This window comes from Anomaloglossus baeobatrachus, chromosome 6, assembly GCF_048569485.1.
Source record: "Anomaloglossus baeobatrachus isolate aAnoBae1 chromosome 6, aAnoBae1.hap1, whole genome shotgun sequence".
Classification (NCBI taxonomy): domain Eukaryota; kingdom Metazoa; phylum Chordata; class Amphibia; order Anura; family Aromobatidae; genus Anomaloglossus; species Anomaloglossus baeobatrachus.
Genome location: NC_134358.1, coordinates 166,722,661 through 166,742,485, shown reverse-complemented (window position 1 = coordinate 166,742,485; position 19,825 = coordinate 166,722,661). Strand labels below are relative to the sequence as shown.

General features: G+C 42.6%; 1 protein-coding gene across 1 annotated transcript in view; it reads left to right on the top strand.

Annotated features, from left to right (window-relative positions):
• COLEC12 (collectin subfamily member 12) overlaps nucleotides 1–4,231 on the top strand; it is a 266,937-nt gene extending 262,706 nt beyond the window's left edge. The window contains exon 10 of the mRNA XM_075316379.1: nucleotides 3,293–4,231. Coding sequence (XP_075172494.1) covers nucleotides 3,293–3,315 — 23 coding nt within the window. The 3' untranslated portion in view covers nucleotides 3,316–4,231. The remainder of the gene's footprint in view (nucleotides 1–3,292) is intronic.
• The last annotated feature ends 15,594 nt before the right edge of the window (nucleotides 4,232–19,825 follow it).

Below are 19,825 nucleotides of genomic sequence, written 5' to 3'. Positions count from 1 at the left end.
CAAGGACAATCCACGGACCGCCTTCAAAGACCTGCAGCTTCATCTTGCTGAAGATGGTGTCAATGTGCATCGGTCAACAATACAGCGCACTTTGCACAAGGAGAAGCTGTATGGGAGAGTGATGCGAAAGAAGCCGTTTCTGCAAGCACGCCACAGAGTCGCCTGAGGTATGCAAAAGCACATTTGGACAAGCCAGTTACATTTTGGAAGAAGGTCCTGTGGACTGATGAAACAAAGATTGAGTTATTTGGTCATACAAAAAGGCGTTATGCATGAAGGCAAAAAAAACACGGCATTCCAAGAAAAGCACTTGCTACCCACAGTAAAATTTGGTGGAGGTTCTATCATGCTTTGGGGCTGTGTGGCCAATGCCGGCACCGGGAATCTTGTTAAAGTTGAGGGTCGCATGGATTCAACTCAGTATCAGCAGATTCTTGACAATAATGTGCAAGAATCAGTGACGAAGTTGAAGTTACGCAGGGGATGGATATTTCAGCAAGACAATGATCCAAAACACTGCTCCAAATCTACTCAGGCATTCATGCAGAGGAACAATTACAATGTTCTGGAATGGCCATCCAAGTCCCCAAACCTGAATACCATTGAAAATCTGTGGGATGATTTGAAGCGGGCTGTCCATGCTCGGCGACCATCAAACTTAACTGAACTGGAATTGTTTTGTAAACAGGAATGGTCAAATATACCTTCATCCAGGATCCGGGAACTCATTAAAAGCTACAGGAAGCGACTAGAGGCTGTTATTTTTGCAAAAGGAGGATCTACAAAATATTAATGTCACTTTTATATTGAGGTGCCCATACTTTTGCACCGGTCAAATTTTGTTTAAATACGGATTGCACATTTTCTGTTAGTACAATAAGCCTCATTTCAATCCAGAAATATTACTTAGTCCATCAGTTATTAGATATATGAAACTGAAATAGCTGTTGCAAAAACCCAAATTGTTATAAAGAAAAAAGGTTAACATTAATAGGGGTGCCCAAACTTTTTCATATGACTGTACTAGTCTCAGTTGTGAAGGCGGCCAAACACATTAGATTACTGTCACGGCAATCATCAATGTGTATGGGGAGTGTCTACACTTTCCCCCCAATGAAAAATGTCAGACATATCAGCTTGTTGCATTTAAACTTAACTCCGTTTGTTGTCAGGGAAGAATAGACACCACCAGATGTGTTTTTCTTCTACTTTTACAGAACACATACATACACACAGGGTGTATTAGAAAGCATACATATAGGGGCGGGAGGAGTAGCTGTTAGGTGAGCATGCATATAGGGGTGGGAGGAATAGCTGTCAGCTGAGCATGCATATACGGGTCGGAGGAGTAGCTGTCAGCTGAGCATGCATATAGGGGTGGGAGGAGTAGCTGTCAGCTGAGCATGCATATAGGGGCGGGAGGAGTAGTTGTCAGCTGAGCATGCATATAGGGGCGGGAGGAATAGCTGTCAGCTGAGCATGCATATAGGGGCGGGAGGAATAGCTGTCAGCTGAGCATGCATATAGGGGTGGGAGGAGTAGCTGTCAGGTGAGCATGCATATAGGGGCGGGAGGAATAGCTGTCAGCTGAGCATGCATATAGGGGCGGGAGGAATAGCTGTCAGCTGAGCATGCATATATGGGTGGGAGGAGTAGCTGTCAGCTGAGCATGCATATAGGGGCGGGAGGAGTAGCTGTCAGCTGAGCATGCATATAGGGGTGGGAGGAGTAGCTGTCATGTGAGCATGCATATAGGGGCGGGAGGAATAGCTGTCAGCTGAGCATGCATATAGGGGAGGGAGGAGTAGCTGTCAGGTGAGCATGCATATAGGGGCGGGACCAGTAGCTGTCAGCTGAGCATGCATATAGGGGCGGGAGGAACAGCTGTCAGCTGAGCATGCATATAGGGATGGGAGGAATAGCTGTTAGCTGAGCATGCATATAGAGGCGGGAGGAGTAACTATCAGTTGAGCATGCATATAGGGGCGGGAGGAATAGCTGTCAGCTGAGCATGCATATAGGGGCGGGAGGAATAGCTGTCAGCTGAGCATGCATATAGGGGCAGGAGGAGTAGCTGTTAGCTGAATGAGCTTTTAGCTAAGATTTATTTAAACTGCACGTTCAGATATAGAATTTAACGGGAACCTGATAGAGGATACAGATACTTTAAAACCAGGTCGGGAAGCGAGCCACATACATAGATGATTAGTTGGAAAGGTGGGTCCCCAACGGCTGCTCTTAACATTCTGCCATTGATGGACAGGTCTGTCCACATACAAGTACACAGAGTAAAACTGAAGAGATGAAGAAGTGCAAATAGGGTCTTATCCAAGATATAGCACTGGTATGAAAAAGTGGAAAGGCTCACCTGATGTAGTTGGGACAGTCACCACTACCACATAAGCATAAAATGACTGTCGCATCCCCACAAGCTAGGAATGCAGGAGAAGTAGAAAGAAAGGGGTTAAATCATGCCGCCATATTGGTGATATTCAGACAAAATCCTTGTACGTGATTTATTGTATGTCAACGTTTTTCAAAGAAAAGGTGTTCTCTGAAAATTGGGTCCTGATGAAGGAGATGGTTCTCCTTCATCAGGACAAAATCACATGAAACCACAATTGACAGACATGGGGTTATATATACCATACATACAATCTACATACTGTATAACCCCATGTCTGCCAATTGTGGTTTTATTTGATTTTGTCCTGATGAAGGCGAACCTTCTCCTTAATCAGGACCTGAATTTCAGAGAACACCTTTTCTCTGAAACGTGTTGACACAATAAATTTTGTCTGAATATCATCAATAAGGCAGCGTGGTTTAACCCCTTACTTTCCACGTCTCCTGCACTAATACAAGTACACAGGAGAGACACATCATCCAAGGGGAGCAGGCGGGGTGAAGTTGCCTGCTTTTCCGATTAGTCTCTCGCGCGGCTTGGTCCCTGGTGGCTTTTAAAATATGTTTGACTCTCAAATGCTGCAGTATTTCAGAGTAAAACATCTATAGCTCAATAAGGACAGCCAAGGTCTGATGAAGTATTTTGACAAAAAATAACACCAAACTACCTATTCTTCTTAGTTTTACCCACTATAGGTTAACCATACTTCATATGACACTGGGGTGATGAGTACATATTTTTTGGCCCAGTCACATCCCCAAACCTTGGAGAGGTTCTGTTTTCAAGGACTCAACGCAAAATAGTTTAGACTCCAATTTCAGACAATTAACTTAAAAATGTGTTTACCATGGGTGAGTGATCACTAATGTCTGCATTTTATTACAGGTCAGGCATCAGATGTCTCCTAGACGAGGATGTTTTCATGGACATGGAATATTAAACTACTTTCCTTTTGAAGGAAAACATGAAGTGGAACTGGATTATATTGTACCCACAATATCAATGAAGCACTGAATCAGGGCCAACAAAAAGTTCAGCAACTCATTTCTTCCAATTTATTTTTCCATGACTTTTACTGCCAACCGAAAGATAACAATTATTTTTGAGTTAGTGATGTGACTAAGAAACAAAAAATTGCCAACGTGGGAAATATTGATACAATTTTTTCCATACCTATGCAATATCAGCTAGAGACTATATGGATATATTTTGGATATAGCTTTAATCAAACAGTATTATATGACTAAACCAGTTATAGGAGAAGAATAATACAGGTTTATAATTCTTATTCAATGGAATATTTTTGTAAAATCTTTTGAAAACATTTGTATTTTTCTACAAGATACTTGCATTTTATTATTTTTGTATTTTAGAATTTATTTGCCAAAGAAAACAATATTGGATCATATGCATTATGGTATAAAACGCCAATTACATATAAAGAGATTTTATCACACATTTTTTAATGCTGAAATGATTTATTTCTAGGAAATTTTTACTACAGATTTCCAAATGGTTTCATCTACAGAGACCGAGTTAAGGGTCCAAACGATTTAATAGAAATATGATCCGTGTTTGCCGCAGATTCTGTAGTACAAGATGTGGTATCTAAAATGGTCACGACACGGCTATAAATTCAAGTGAGGATGTGAGCCTCTTACTCTCCGGGCCAAAACATTCATTTATCACAGGCAGTGGGCTCATAAAACGTCGCTCACCTTTACGTCTCACATCGGATATGGACTAATATTTTGCAGACTGTCTATTTTACAATCGCAGTGAAAAAAATACAGTAAATATGAAAAAATAAAAACTTATTTTGGACTTGTTGTTTGGTGTTGATGGATGTTTGTTAAAGCGTTTCCATTTTTTTTTTTTACATTGGGATCTTTACTGTGTAAAAAAATATTGTTTGGTGAGGTGAAAAAAAATGATTATGGAATATAAATAAATAAGTAAAATTTGTCTTACAAAAGAAAAATGTCAGCCATTTCCTTCTGCCCTAACCATGGGTCACAGGAAATATAGTCAGGCTGCCTCATTACAGAAATGTATATGTCCTTGTTCTCACATCTGTTTATTGGAGACGTCTTATCTCAGAGGTTTTAATTGATACAACATGTATCTGTCACGCCCAGGGATATGGGGTACTCGGTTTCGGGAAGAGTCTCTATTGGGAATGTCACGGTGGTGGCCGTTACCCGGTTCCTTGCCCTGAGCCGTTTTTGTAATAGGGATATTTACAGGGGAGAATAGGATAATGTTCACTTGTGACGCCACTTGCAGTGTTGCGGCTAAGTGTAGGGATCCACCGCTGCAGAATGTCTCTACTGGGGCTGATGGTATTGGCAGCTGGTATGGTAGTCCCTCCGCAAGTAGGGTTTTTGCCCCAGAGGGTGTATGGTGCAGTGGGTGTCGGAAGAAGGTAGTCCACACAGATGTTCAATGCAACTGGTTTACTCACTTTCTGCAGAAGATGTTAACTGGTTGACCAAGGCCAGTTGGTTTCGCCTCCAGGTCCCCTTCGTCCCACTGCCAGTCTTGTTCTCTGGTACCTTCTTCCACTGCGCCTGTCTCTGGTAAGTGGGTTCCCATGGTATAGAACAACTGGGGGTTACCCGTTCTGTGGTTTGTCCACTTCTGTCTGCTTGACGGTAGCGTGAACCCTGTGGGGTTGGAGTCTCTGGTCCTGTCCCCGGTTCTCACTTTCCTACTGAGTCTTCAAATTCTTTAGGGTCAGCAAGGTCTTTGATGGTCCCCTTGTTGTGCAGGTGTTAACAGGTCGCTTGAAGCTCTTTCCTGTCCTAGGGTCCTGTACCCCGTCGGTGCGTAGTTCCGGGAGTACTCCACCGTACTCCACCGGCAACCACTTCTCCTGGGTACTAGGTCACCGTTAACCCGAGTCAGTACGTTGCTTCACTTCCATATCCACTCCTCTACTGCTGTCACCTCACTGACTACTCTCCACAGTCTGCCCCTCTCACATGGTCAACTAGTGGACTGGAGTGGCTCCACCTCTAGGCGGCCATCCATTGGTCCCATCCTAGCTGAGTACCATTGTATGGGGGATTGTTGGGGAAAACTGGGATTACCTGGGTTTTTGGTTTTACCGGCACTGTGGTTCTGGGTCCCTAAGGGGGTAGGCCCTGCATCCTGGTGGGGATGCGGAACCTTGTAGCACCCTGATGGTTTCAGGGGCGCTACATATCCATTATAATCTATGGAGCTCTTTACATGTCCATGTTTATTGTGGACCATGTGTTGGTAAAAAAAAAGTTATTTGTTTTTTTATTTTCATATGTGAAAATCACTGAAAAAACACAGATGGTAAGAAGTAATTCACTGACTGATGAAACTCTGATCTAAAACACTGATCAACGACGGAAATCACAGACATCTACTGTATATGAGGTCTTACTAAGAAATGCTTTGACATTTTTCAGGGATAATGTAGCTTAAAGGGAACCAACCACCAGGTTTTTGCTCCATAAACTAGAGGCAGTGCAATAATGGTGCTAGGCTGCTGATTAAAATGATACTGTCATTGATGTGTCACAGCCGGCTGACAATCCAGTGCAGCAAGTGCTAGAAAATCCCAGAGATTGGCAGCACGTGTTGTTATCTGACAGTTCCCTGTTTCTGCAGCTGCAGACTCTATGACCCTGGGAAACTGTCAGTTATTCCTCTCAGTTGCCAGCCTCTGACTTCCTTTATTAACCTCACCCTTAACCTGGGGTGGTTTGGGTACTGTTTATAGTTGTTCCTGGCTGTGGTCTGCAGTGGTCATCTCCTATTGCTCCACAGACTTCTGTGGTAGCTGCTCCTCAGATAAGTTTTTGACTTTTGCTATCTACCTGGTCTCAGTAAAATAGCGCAGGAGATCACGGTACGAGCATGTGCTAATTCGGCACCATAGTATTGAAGACAATGTCACAATAGCAATACACACATGCCACAAACAGTAATGGCGGCGGTGCAAAATTTAAATAAAGAAAAGGAAACAAAACAGGAGAAGTAATCATTACAGAGTACCCAATCCACAAAGTCCTGCCCCGATGATTAAGTCACTACACAAATTACATAATTTTTGAAGGTTTGAGCAAAGATTATTCTGCAATGAAGACTCAGATTTCTCAACTGAAGGTATCATTTAAATCATCATCCTAGTGCCACTATGGCACTGCCTCTAGCTTATAAGGCAAAAACCTTGTGATTGGTTCCCTTTAAAACCTGTAAGTCTACTGCAGTTTTCAGGTAGATATACTCCAGTTCAGTAATCTATTAGACACCCCCATCATTACTAACCCAGTGTGAAGTGAAAAACACACACAGAGGAAAATGTAGTTTATTTCAATAAAGACTCCCCCATACTATTCATCGTTCACCAATTTATTGTTTAAAAAAATCAACAAAGCTCCAATATAATCCATAGTGTACTGGTCCCACAATGTCCCCCGTTTAGCCTTGCCTAACTAAATTAATAAATAAATAAAACGTTGAGACTTGGAATTGAGAGAAATTCGGAGTCTGGCGTTGGTAATGTAAGACGGCAGTTGTCTACTTTACCTTGGCTGGTTATCAAAAATAGGGGGGACTCCACACCATTTTTTAAAATTATTTATTTATTTATTCATTTGAACAAGGCTAAAAATACACTTTAGTGCCACATGAAAGGCACTAAAGGGTGCAAGTGTACAATACTGCCTATATGCTGTCCCTCCTACATGAACCGTCCCTGAACAGCTTCTAGAGGTCAGTGTGCCAAGCATCGCGCCCCCAGGTCTCATATAAGACGCGATGCGGCCTAGCCAATCACAGTAATACCAGTGGCCAACATGGCTACAGCATTACCATGATTAACTGGCAATCGCTGCATGTTGATTGGCTATCTAACAGCCAAGAAACATGCGGAGTGAGGACTCGAGCTTTTACTTAAGCATCTGCGATTAACGATCATGTCTGAACACCCTGATACTCTATCAAATATCGAGCAGTATGAAGCACGGTGGCAAATCACTAATCAGCACTAAATAGTCTAAGTTGGGGAAGTGAAGTGAGATATATACATTTGCAAAAATTAAATTTATGGGATAAAATAAATACAAATTTTCATGTGGATATAAATTCACCTGTTATGCTATGAAGCCCCTAAAAATTTCTGGTGCAAGCAGTTACCTTCAAAAGTCACATTATTGGTGAAAGGAGGAAGTCCACCTGTGTGCAATCTACAGTAAAGGGTGCTTTACACGCTGCGACATCGCTAACGATGTATCGTCGGGGTCACGTCGTTAGTGACGCACATCCGGCGCCGTTAGCAACATCGCAGCGTGTGACACCAAGGAGCGACGATCAACGAGAGCAAAAACGTTAAAAATCGTTGCTCGTTAACATGTCGCTCCTTTTCAAAATATCGTTGCTGCTGCAGGTTACGATGTTGTTCATCGTTCCTGCGGCAGCACACATCGCTATGTGTGACACCTCAGGAACGACGAACATCTCCTTACCTGCATCCACAGGCAATGAGGAAGGAAGGAGGTGGGCGACATGTTCCAGCCGCTCATCTCCGCCCCTCCTCTGCTATTGGACAGCTGCTGTGTGACGTCGCTGTGACACCGCACGAACCCCCCTTAGAAAGGAGGCAGTTCGCCGGCCAGAGCGACGTTGCAGGGAAGGTAAGTCCATGTGACAGGTGTTAGCGATGTTGTGCGCCACAGGCAGCGATTTGCCCGTGACGCACAACCGACGGGGGCGGGTACGCTCACTAGTGATATCGGTACCGATATCGCAGCGTGTAAAGTACCCTTTAGTGTCCCGTGGTCTGTTAGTATATACACACCTTTTCTGAAAGGTCAAGAGGCTGCAACACCATAAAGCAAGAGGCACAACTGACCGAACACCACCATGAAGACCAAGGGGATCTCCAAACAAATTAGAGACAAAGTTGTTGAGAAGTGCAAGTCAGGGTTGGGTTCTCAAAAATATCCCAATGGAAGTCACTGATTGGGGATTTTGGGTCTCCGCTCACATGCAGCCAGCCACAAACAGAACACTGCTAGTTAGGGTAGGGTTTTTGCAATTTTTGTTACCCCCAGTGCGAGCCACTGAAACACTGTAAGCGGCTTGCATTGGGCCGGTCAGCATATGTAAAGCGCCCAAACTCCAACACTGTTTATTGTAAAGTCTGTGTTCGGAACGAACACCAAACTTTACTTTTTCGGTTTACTCATCTCTAGTCAGCAACAATTCTCTCATGTCACCCATCAAACAGGATCGTATATCACCAATTAAAGGAGAAAGCTCCACTTTTGCTTACATAATAAAATACAGTGGCAAAAACATTTTTGTGTTGTTTCAAAAAACTTAAAGGAAATAAATGTGTATGACAAAAAATGTGTAACGGCAATAATTTTCTGGGAGAAAAACTTTATTTTCTGAAACAAATTCAAGACTGCCAACACTTTTGGCCATGACTGTACTTGTTGACTCCCCCACTGCTCCGGTGGCCTTTTTCCATTACTCCCCACCAGTCCTTGCTTACCAGGCTATAGTCTTTTGCAGTCTACATCAGCCTCACTGCGGCAGTAGTTATCTATCTCCGGCGGTTTCACCGATGTAATTGCTGGCTCACAGCCTGCCACTATGCATCTCCTAGCGGTTCTCCTCTAGTATAGTCTCTGTGCATCTGAAACGCACTGGGTTGAAGTACTTAGTGAAGGAATCACTAGGCACCTTTGTCCATGTGCCCACTAACCTTTATGGATTTGACCTCTTTCAGGTGTAAGCAGGCAATGTGAATTAAGCATAGTACACAGTGCCCACCTACAAGCAGGAACTGACTGACAACTAGCGCTTAATGCAGTTCCAGTCCATGTTTTTTATGACTGAGGACTTGCTCAACAGACGCCTCAACATTAACCGTATTAACGATACTTGCATGCATCAGCCTGGTATTCAGAAGCCAGCGTCATTTTCTTGAAATGGTTTCTTTTGTTCTTTGTAAAGTTAGGATGATAGACTTATCATTGTTACAGGGCAGGCAGCCATGCAGTATGCCATGCTTCTTTGGTCCTTGGGAAGGTATTCTCTCTGCCCATACTGATTAGGCATAAACTCTTAATATCCTTACAGTCGTTTTTCTGAGCACATTGGATAATCTCACAGCGGATGTATTGGGAGTGCTGGGGACACAGCAGTATGTGCAGCAATTCCTGATGGCACTACACTTGGTCTCTACCTCCCTAGTCCTCCACTTTTTTATGCTTTCCTATTTATCCCATTACTGCAGAAAGATATGGAATTATATTTAAAGACAACCCTATTTCTTGCAGCCGTTCACCATAACTCAACAGGTATCCAATGAGGAGCTGACAGTGCATCATGGAGTATTCTAGAACATACATTGAAGTAGACTGTTTAAAGAGAGACACACAAGTACACAGAGACACTGCTGCAGCTTCTAGTTAGTGTTGTATCTCGCTCTAGTGCTGGATTCATACCGTAGCTTCACAGCTTATTTATTTATTTATTTATTTTACTTATATAGCACCATTGATTCCACAGCACTTTTATAGACATCATCACCACTGTCCCCATTGGGCTTCAAAATCTAACTTCAATATGTCTTTGGAGGAAACCTGAATACTTGGAGGAAACCCACACAATCACAGGGAGCAAATACAAACTCCTTGCAGATGTTGTCCTTGGTGGAATTTGAACCCAGGACCCCAGTGCAGCAAGACAGCAGTGCTAACCACTGAGCAACCACTTCTGTAAAGTGTTATCCATGCTGCTACTAGTTATGTGAGCGATATAGATAGGAACGAAAAGTCTCTTCTCGTTTTGTACAGTGCATGGGAAACATCAGAGAAGTTACCCCTCTGAGTGATTAGTGGAGGAGTCAAGAGAACTGGAGTTTACTTTCTGGAGAAAAAGACTGGCATTTCTTTTGTTACAATACTGTCACGAGTGCGTCATGACCTGTTGTGATCTTGGGGGGATCTGGGATAACAAGGTCACAGTGTATTGTTGCTCAGATCCACTTTAGTGCCCGCTCGTCATTTACCTTGAGTTGGAGTGTATTTAATTCCATCAGGTACTGAAAGGGGTTAAGGTTAATTTCTATCCTGCAATGATCTAACAGGGAATCATAACCTCAGCTGCAGCCACTTCATTCTGTTATAAATACCTGGTCCTCACTCCTCTCTATGCCGACTATAGCTCATACCTAAGCTGACCATGTGGAGTAACTCGTCGCTGCATACCTGCGGTGTTTTTCCTATTGCAGCTGCGAAGGTTCCTACTGAAGATACCAAGGAGTGATTTTCATTGTGTCTTTGCCTACCTGTTTGTCTTTCCTTCCTTGTGTTGTCTTATTATAGTGGCAACACAAGTCAGGGTGAGTTCAGGGCCAGTTAGGACCTAAGCACGTTATCGGCACACTTGGGGAAGGACCCCTCTAGACACATTAGGGAGTGCAGGGATTAGCCTCAGTTGAGTTTTAGGAGGTGACCCCGTTCCCCTCTCCCTAGCATAACAGCCTACCGTTGTATTGTGTACAATTTATGTTGCACTATTCACCAGGGGTTTTTCCCTCCCCCAGCACAACACTACCCAGGTGTTCCCTGAGTTTGTCTCTGGATTTGCAGTCACTAGTTGTGCAGCAGCTGCATCAGATTGCAGGTCTGCTGGTCTTGGCTTGCAGCCAGACCAAACCAGAACCCAAGATATCCGTTCTGGACAGGTTTTCTGGGAGGGAGGGATACATTTTTGGTTTTCAGGGAGGCTTGTAAATTGTTTTTCAAGCTTTGTTCTTGCTCCTCAAGGATTGAGGTAAGATTCGGCAGGGAAGTTGGTCAGCAGAGGAATTTTGTTCGGAGTTCTGCAGATGGGCCACTGACACCAGATGAAATGACCCTGCCCTCAGAAGCCATTTTTGCTGGGGTCTGTCTGAAAGGCTTAAGAATGGCAGACACTTAGGAGATAGACCTGTGTTGACCCCTTTTTCTTTAGATTTCCCTGGGGGTGAGTGCTCTCCGGTGGTTCTGGATGAACCTATGCAGTCAGGGAGAGTCTGTCCTCAGTCTGGGTCAACTGCGGTTAACCACAAAATGGGGAATTGTTTTTTTGATGTCAAAAGGGTCATTTCATTGATGACTGTAGTGTCCATTGGTACATAAACTGAAAAATAATTTGTCTGGAAAAAACCTCTTAGCCCATTCTGTGTGGAGGATTACAGCCTGGGAGTGTATATCTGCTCCACATGTGCATCTCAGTTTGTCCTACCCGCAGAGGTTGAGGAGGTTGTTATAGGTATGAAGACTGATATTATTTTACTTCTTTTGGATAGTGGGGCTAATATGGTGGATGCACAGTTAGCTCAGACTCATGGTCTCTCCTGTAGTGTTCAGGAGAAACCTATCCCCATATTTGCTATCAAGGAAGGAATTAATTGCTGCACAGCTGTGGTGTCCTTTCTATTGCAGCTGCAAAGGTTCCTACTGAAGAAACTAAGCAGTGCCTTTTGTTTGGTCTTTCCCCACCTGCTTGTCTTTCTTACCTCTTGTTGGTTTCTTGTAGTGGCGAGATTAGAGTCTCGCTGGTCCTCAGTAGTCAGGATGAGTTCAGGACCAGCGAGGGCTAGGCATATGATCAGCGAACAGGGGGAAGGACTCATCTAGGAACATTAGAGAGTGCAGGGATCAGTCTCAGGTGAGTATTAGAAGGTGACCCTCTCCCTAACGTAAGGACCAACCATTGTATTGGGTACCCCTTATGTTGCGTTGCTTGCTGTGGGTTTTTTCCTTTTCTGGCATAACACAATCTATGTGTCTCTGCTGTGTTGCGCCGTGTACCACCAGGAGACCTCTCGTACCTGGTGTGACACCTGTTGTGACATTGTGACAGATGAGCCATTTGCTGCGAGACCTCTTGTACATGATGTGAGACCTATAGTTACATTGTGACAAATATACTGTATGTTGCACAGTTGTTTTTTTGCTTATAAATTCGGGAAAAAGTATGAAGCGACTACAGATTTTAATACTATAGCTTCCTCCTATTGCTATGTAAGGGGTGAAATCCATAGCATAATTATACCACTTAGAAAACTCAGACCGTTTCAGCTTTATTTGGTCCAGCAATGCCAGGTGGCTGCCCAGAAAGGACAAGTGGATAGTAGAGCTTACTTATAGAACAGAAAATATTTCTGTGATTTAATTGCCCATATTTTACTTTATTTATGATTTCCTTTTCTGCACTTGGCAAGAAAGGAAAGCCTTACTTTATTTACACAGAAATTTATATATTGTAAAATGTGGTTGTTTCCTAAGTACTAATACATTTTCTGCATTAGTAAAGAAGTTTAGGAATCCAAATAAACATTAAAAATAGAAAAAACAACATTTTATATATGCCTCCCCTATCCACAATCTGCTGTCCTCATCTATAGACAATATAAAAAATACCAAAAAGAGGATGTTTGTGGCAGGATGCTTTGATATGTGGTATTGGCTCTTTCATTTTTCATGGGAAACACAAGTAAAAAAACAAATAATAACAGAAAGTTGTGGTCTATGTATTTATTGATATTGGTAACTGTGGAAAACCAGAAACAATGCCAGTATTGTACTTTCTTCTGGTTTATGTGTTTATATTGTAGGATTATGTAACAAAAAATAAAAGTGCAATTTTGGGTCAGATTATATAGTAAACATTGGATCCACAAAGTGGCGTGCATCCATCTGGAGATGACTATAGTATGTTGTGTATATGTAGTGCTCAGCATAAATGAGTACACCCACTTCGGAAATGTAAGATTTTAATCATTTCAGTAAATAAAAGAACAATTTACAAGATGTTGACAAGATTGAGTTTATTAAAACATTTTTTTAAGCCACAATATGAAAGTACGAGAATTTCATAATATAACTTTGATTACAAAATCTTCCGGTTTACTCATATTACTTGATATAAAAATGATATGCCTCACATCAAAAACTAATACATTAATTATTTTGTGTGAGCTCCATGATTTTTAAGGACAGCCCAAGGCTTCTAGGCATGGAATGAAGAAGTTGGCAACTATTGCAACATCTTTTTTTTTCCTTTCTTCAAGAACAACTTCTTTTAGGGACTGGATACTGGAGTGATGCTCAACTTGTGTGTCCAGAATTTCCCAAAATTGTTCAACTGGGTTCAGATCAGGAGACATATTAGGCCACCGAATCACTTTCACCCTGTTCTTCAGAAATGCTATAGATGTGTGGTTTGTCATGTTGGAAAAGTGCACGTCTACCAAGGGCATGGAGTGATGGTAGCATTTTCTCAATTATCCAAAACACCAATCTGTTGTATTTCTGTGTCTAGAACAGGCTCAACTCCTGAACCCGCTCCACACACCCCAACATTGAAGTATTACTCCTTACATCATGAAATTATTAAGATAAGTATAATTTCTTGATATTTCACACAGCCAGTAAAAAAAACGTAATATATTTCCCGTAAAAATCTAAACATACAGCAGATTCACAATATTTGAGGTCCCATTGTTTTCCTTTCTTGTGCTACTTTAATTTATGGCTGATATCTGCTGTTACAAACAAATAAATCATTTACTAATGGCAATAATACAAACTATCCCATTTGATGCTGTTTGGTATAATAGCCCAGTGGACCTGTCACTATAATATACTGCATTTAAACAGTGGTTTCAGAGGACAAATTCGCTTCAGGCTTCTTTTGCACGTGTGTGTATTTTCTGTAGCAGAAGTGTGTCTAAAACAAAGAAGAGATGCAGATTATTTCTTATATTTTTTCTCTACAGAAGTTACAATTGCTTACAAAACTGATGAAATATACCAACCAATATTTGCATGGAAAGTTACCTTTAGCATAATTCATATTTGTAGCATAAGGACTCAGTACTCTGGAAAAAAAAAAGAAAAGGGTACAATCTGTGTGTTTTTATGCCTCTAGTTAACTCATTATATCCCCCATCTTCTTTATAAACTTGTATAGGCAGCAACTGTAATCTGATCAATGTCTTAGAATGTCCATATTAAATATGTATATGTACACTGACCAAAGTCACCTCAAACAGCATATGTTCCTATAATTGACTTGCATCTAAAGATGATTCTAAGTAATGTCTAAATAGACAAATTCATGCAAAAAATATATATAATTTTATTAAAGGACCTCCCGATGAAGCTGATGCGAAACATGCATCGAGGTACAGGGCAGTGTGCTTCTTGGGATCTGTAGCGTGGTGCCTTGGTGGGTCATTGTATTCTCTACTTTACATTTTTAGGGTCTGCCCATATAGCCATACATACTTGTACATGTGTCTCTATTATGACCATTCTATAGCGGTTGTATGCACCTGTTTTCATCTAATTGGCACTTGCCTTTTATATAATTGGAATTGTATATGTTTTTTCTTTGGTATAGTTTTAACCTGTATAATTTTTAATAGCAGGACATTCTATTACCTACTGAGATGTTTGTGCAATTAATATTGGGACTGCTGTGCAATAATTAGTTATTTGGCATGTAAATTCTCTGTATTTATATTGTTAATATATACATTGCATTTCATTACTGTGATATGATATTCATCTATTTATGACCCCTCCATGGATTACATTGCACTGTCTGTGTTTTCTTTGGTTTTATAACACTATGTATTTCTGAGTATCGTTGACCTCCCGAAGAAGCTGATGTGAAACGTGCGTTGAGGTGCAGGAAAGTGTGTTCCTTGGGATCTGTAGCGCTGTGCCTTTGTGGGTCATTGTATCCTCTACTTTACATTTTCATGGTCCGCCCATATAGCCATACATACTTGTACATGTGTCTCTATTATGAGCTTTCTATAGCGGTTGTATGCACATGTTTTCATCTAATTGGCACTTGCCTTTTATATAATTGGTCTTGTAGATGACCTTCCTTTGGTAGAGTTTTAACCTGTATAATTTTTAATAGCAGAACATTCTACTACCTACTGGGACATTTGTGCAATTAGTATCGGGACTGCTGTGCAATAATTAGTTATTTGGCATGTAAATTATCTCTGTGTATTTATATTGTTAATATATGCATTGCATTTCATTACTGTGATATGATATTCATCTATTTCTGACTGCTCCACAGATCACATTGCCCTGTCTGTGTTTCCTTTGGGTTTATAACACTCTATGTTTTTTCTGTGCATTGTTGACATCTTTAATAAGATTCTATATATTTTTTGCATTAATTTGTTTATTTAGACACTACTTAGAATCATGTTTAGATGGAAGTCAATTATAGGAACAGCAACTGTAATCTGAATCTTCAGTGACCACTGACCTATCTTAACTGAAGACAAACTTGAGGTGGGATCTACATTAGTTTTCTATATCTTTGTTTGTAGTATTGACTTATATATAACCAAATAACATGATTACTGTGCAGAAAAGAGGAGGATAAAATTCCTCAACAGCAAAACAATACGTCCTAGGTAACCACTGGCAAGAATTATACAGTCATAGTTGTGATGCTAGTCACTACTTATGGATAGTATTGACGGAAGAGTAGTCAGACAAGTTTGGGTCAGGTAACAGGAGGATACATCAGGACACAGGGAGTAAGCAGAAGTGGAGTCAAATTACAAGCCCTGGGTCAGAATTCCAGGAGAGTGCATATCAGACTCAAGCAGCAGACAGAGATGAGGTCATGTAACGGTCCGGGGTCCAAAGATAGGAGGTAACGACAAGAACAGGGAGCAGGCAGAAAGGATTCAAATAACAGTCCAGGCTCAAGAAACTTAGATCAGAACACAAGCACAAACACAAGCCAAGAACACAACTGCAGAACCAGAGAGTATGACTGGCGGGTTTCTGGGAGAGCATGCTCAGTCATGAAGCAGAGCAATTACCAGGAAGGTGGAATACCTGAATAATCAGCACCTCCTAGAACCTGCATGGAATCCTGTGCTGTCAAACAACCTGCCAGCTAGTGCTCAGAGCAACACAGCAGAAAGATGCTCTGCACAAAGGAAACATGTCACTGTCGACTATGTAGTTCAGGAAGACGTGGCAGAGCATCACCTGTGTGCAAGATGCTTTGCACAGAGAAATCGTGACAGTAACTATCTCCAATTGGAGTTATGATGGAAATATCTATAGTACATTTGCAATCAAAATTATTCATCCTCTATGGGAGATTAAGTTTATTAGTACAATTTACAAACTTTCTGCTGTTTGCAATAAACCAACTAAGCAAAAACAATTATAGCTCAACACAATTAATATAACAAGTGCTTTTTCCAAATTCAGCACAAAAACCATTTGTACTGATTTCTTCAGTCTCAGTATTATTCAACCCCATAATGTCAAGTGAGCTTAGTACTTAATAAAGCACTAGAGACGAGCAGATTGATCTGCAGAGGATTGAGTTTGAGTCAAATTTCCTGAAATTTTCAGTTTAATGGAAATTTGAAAATTTTCAGATTCGATTTGTGGTTTGAGAAAATTTTATTGCCCACCACCATTTTCTACACAAAGAACAGGCTAATGTCATTTTGCATTGCCACTCGGGATTCCCCATAATTCCCTGTAGTTATGACATTGTACAGATTATTATACCTTGTAAAGCAGTGGTCATCACCTGGAATATCAAAGATTAGCGATTTGGCAAAGTCTCTCTCTTCTGTAATGTGTAAGCTCTCATGGTCAGCGAGGTCCTTTCTCTTGTTTGTGGAGTGTGAGCTGTCATGGTCAGCCAGGTCCCCTCTTTCACCTGTAAAGTGTAAGCTCTTATGGTCAGTTGGGTCCTCTCTCCTCTCCCACCGATGTGTATTTTCAGAGCAATTACACTGGGTATAGACTTATTATGCAAGTTGTATTTTTGCAGATTTTTTTAATATTGATCAACAACTATGATCTCAATCAACCCAAAAGACTCATAAATATCAAAGCTTAGTATTTTTGGAAGTTGGAGTGGGGTTTTTTTTAAGTTTGGCTATCTTAGGAGGATATCTGTTTGTGCAGGTAACTATTGCTGTGCAGAATTATTAGGCAACTTAATAAAAACCAAATATATTCCCATCTCACTTGTTTATTTTCACCAGGTAAACCAATATAACTGCACAATATTTAGAAATAAACATTTCTGACATGCAAAAACAAAACCCCAAAAACATTACTGACCAATATAGCCACCTTTCTTTATGATGACACTCAACAGCCTACCATCCATAGATTCTGTCAGTTGCTTGATCTTTTTACGATCAACATTGCGTGCAGCAGCCACCACAGCCTCCCAGACACTGTTCCGAGAGGTGTACAGTTTTCCCTCCCTGTAGATCTCACATTTTATGAGGGACCACAGGTTCTCTATGGGATTCAGATCAGGTGAACAAGGGGGCCATGTCATTATTTCATCTTTTAGACCTTTACTGGCCAGCCACGCTGTGGAGTAGTTGGATGCATGTGATGGAGCATTGTCCTGCATGAAAATCATGGTTTTTTTTAACGATACTGACTTATTCCTGTACCACTGCTTGAAGAAGTTGTCTTCCAGAAACTGGCAGTAGGTCTGGAAGTTGCACTTCACTCCATCCTCAACCCGAAAAGATCCCACAAGTTCATCTTTGATGATACCAGCCCATACCAGTACCCCACCTCCACCTTGCTGGCATCTGAGTTGGAGTGGAGCTCTCTGCCTTTTTCCTGATCATCCTCTGGCGCAGCCATCTGGCCCATCAAGAGTCACTCTTATTTCATCAGTCCATAAAACCTTTGAAAAATCAGTCTTAAGATATTTCTTGGCCCAGTCTTGACGTTTTATCTTATGTTTCTTATTCAAAGGTGGTTGTTTTTCAGCCTTCCTTGCCTTGGTCATGTCCCTGAGTATGGATTTTAACAAAAAAAATGTGCCTAATTACTAATAGGCAACTATTTGCTAGTTACTTGCTTGTTGTACCTGACACCGTACTTTGATGCCACAGAGTGGTCACAGATCGCTCCTGTCAGCAGTACAATGGCTTTGTCAACGCAGCGGAGTCTTCTTTTCTGCTCTGCTCTGTAGGCAGGGTAGAATAGCTGACATCATGCTGATTGACTGTTAGCTCACCACTGACTGGGCGAGACGGCTGTCAATCAGCATAACAGCAGCTGTCCAGCCCCATCTACTGAGCAGAGCGGATTAGAATCCACCGTTCTGTTGTCGCAACATCAGTGGAAGCAGCTTAATCACTGGCAGGCATGTTCTGTGACAATTCTATGCCGGTGAATAATGGCGCTGGGTGTGACGCCCTGGATAAGCCAGGTAGTCACAGATAGCGCCCTGCACAACACCAGTCCCACACAAGATTAACATCAGCCAAACCACAAACCCTAGTCACCTCCCACAGAGCTTGATGGACACACCAGGGGGGCGGAGCCAAGTGGTTGGCACGCCCACCGAGGAGTTCAGAGGGCCTGAGGCAGGAACCACAAGCCAGATCAGTTTGAGTGTTGAGTCAGTCAGTAGTCAGTGAGTGGAGTGGAGTCTGACAGGTGCCGGGGTTGGAGCCCGGGCTCCTTTGGCTAGGAGGCATACGGTGGCCTTAGCCTGCAGGAGCCGGGAAGACGGCTCGGTAGAACCGTGGTGGACCGGGACAGGGTAGTGGCCCGCCGGTACCGACCCGGGGAACCGACTCGGAAACTGGAGCACACAGGGGGGTACTCAGACCCTGAAACGAGGTCCAGAATCCACTGGACTGAGTTAATTCACTGATTGCGGTCTGGACTATAGGTCCTTTCACACCCAAGTCCCGACTGAAGACAACAGCCCACTGAGGGGGATAGAAAGCCACCACACAGGCAGAGAGATCCCACGGGCCAACGTCTGCGGGCAAACGGGCTCCTTCGACATATACAAAGCCGGGGAGTGGACTCCCGTCGCTGAAGCACAGGCAGTCTACACATACACTACACGGTGCAGGAGAAAGGCAAAGACCAACGAACCGGGTGGGGGACCAGACGCAGCCGGCTGCAGGCACCGACCACCATCAACTTTGTTTACCAGAGACTTGTGTGTGTTTATAACAGTGAGTACAACAGTGCCATCCGGCCACACACCGCCCTGCACCACCCAGCTACTTCTCCCCAACGGGTCACGGGGCCAACATCCCTGCCCACAGAGGGGTTAACATCTTGCTGCATAACCATCTCCCCCGGGTGCCCCGTAACTGCAGCGGTGGTGTCTACACCTTCACCACATCCCGTGGGTGGCGTCACGAACTTAAACACGGCTCCGGCCGTACACCTACCTACCACCCCCCTAAGTAGCGCCAGCATCCCCTTTCAGAGAGAAGTGACCCCGGGTCCGGAGGCGCTCGAGCCACCCACAAACGAGCCCGGATCCGAGAGGCTCGGCTGCAGCCGAGCGCGGGGCGGTACA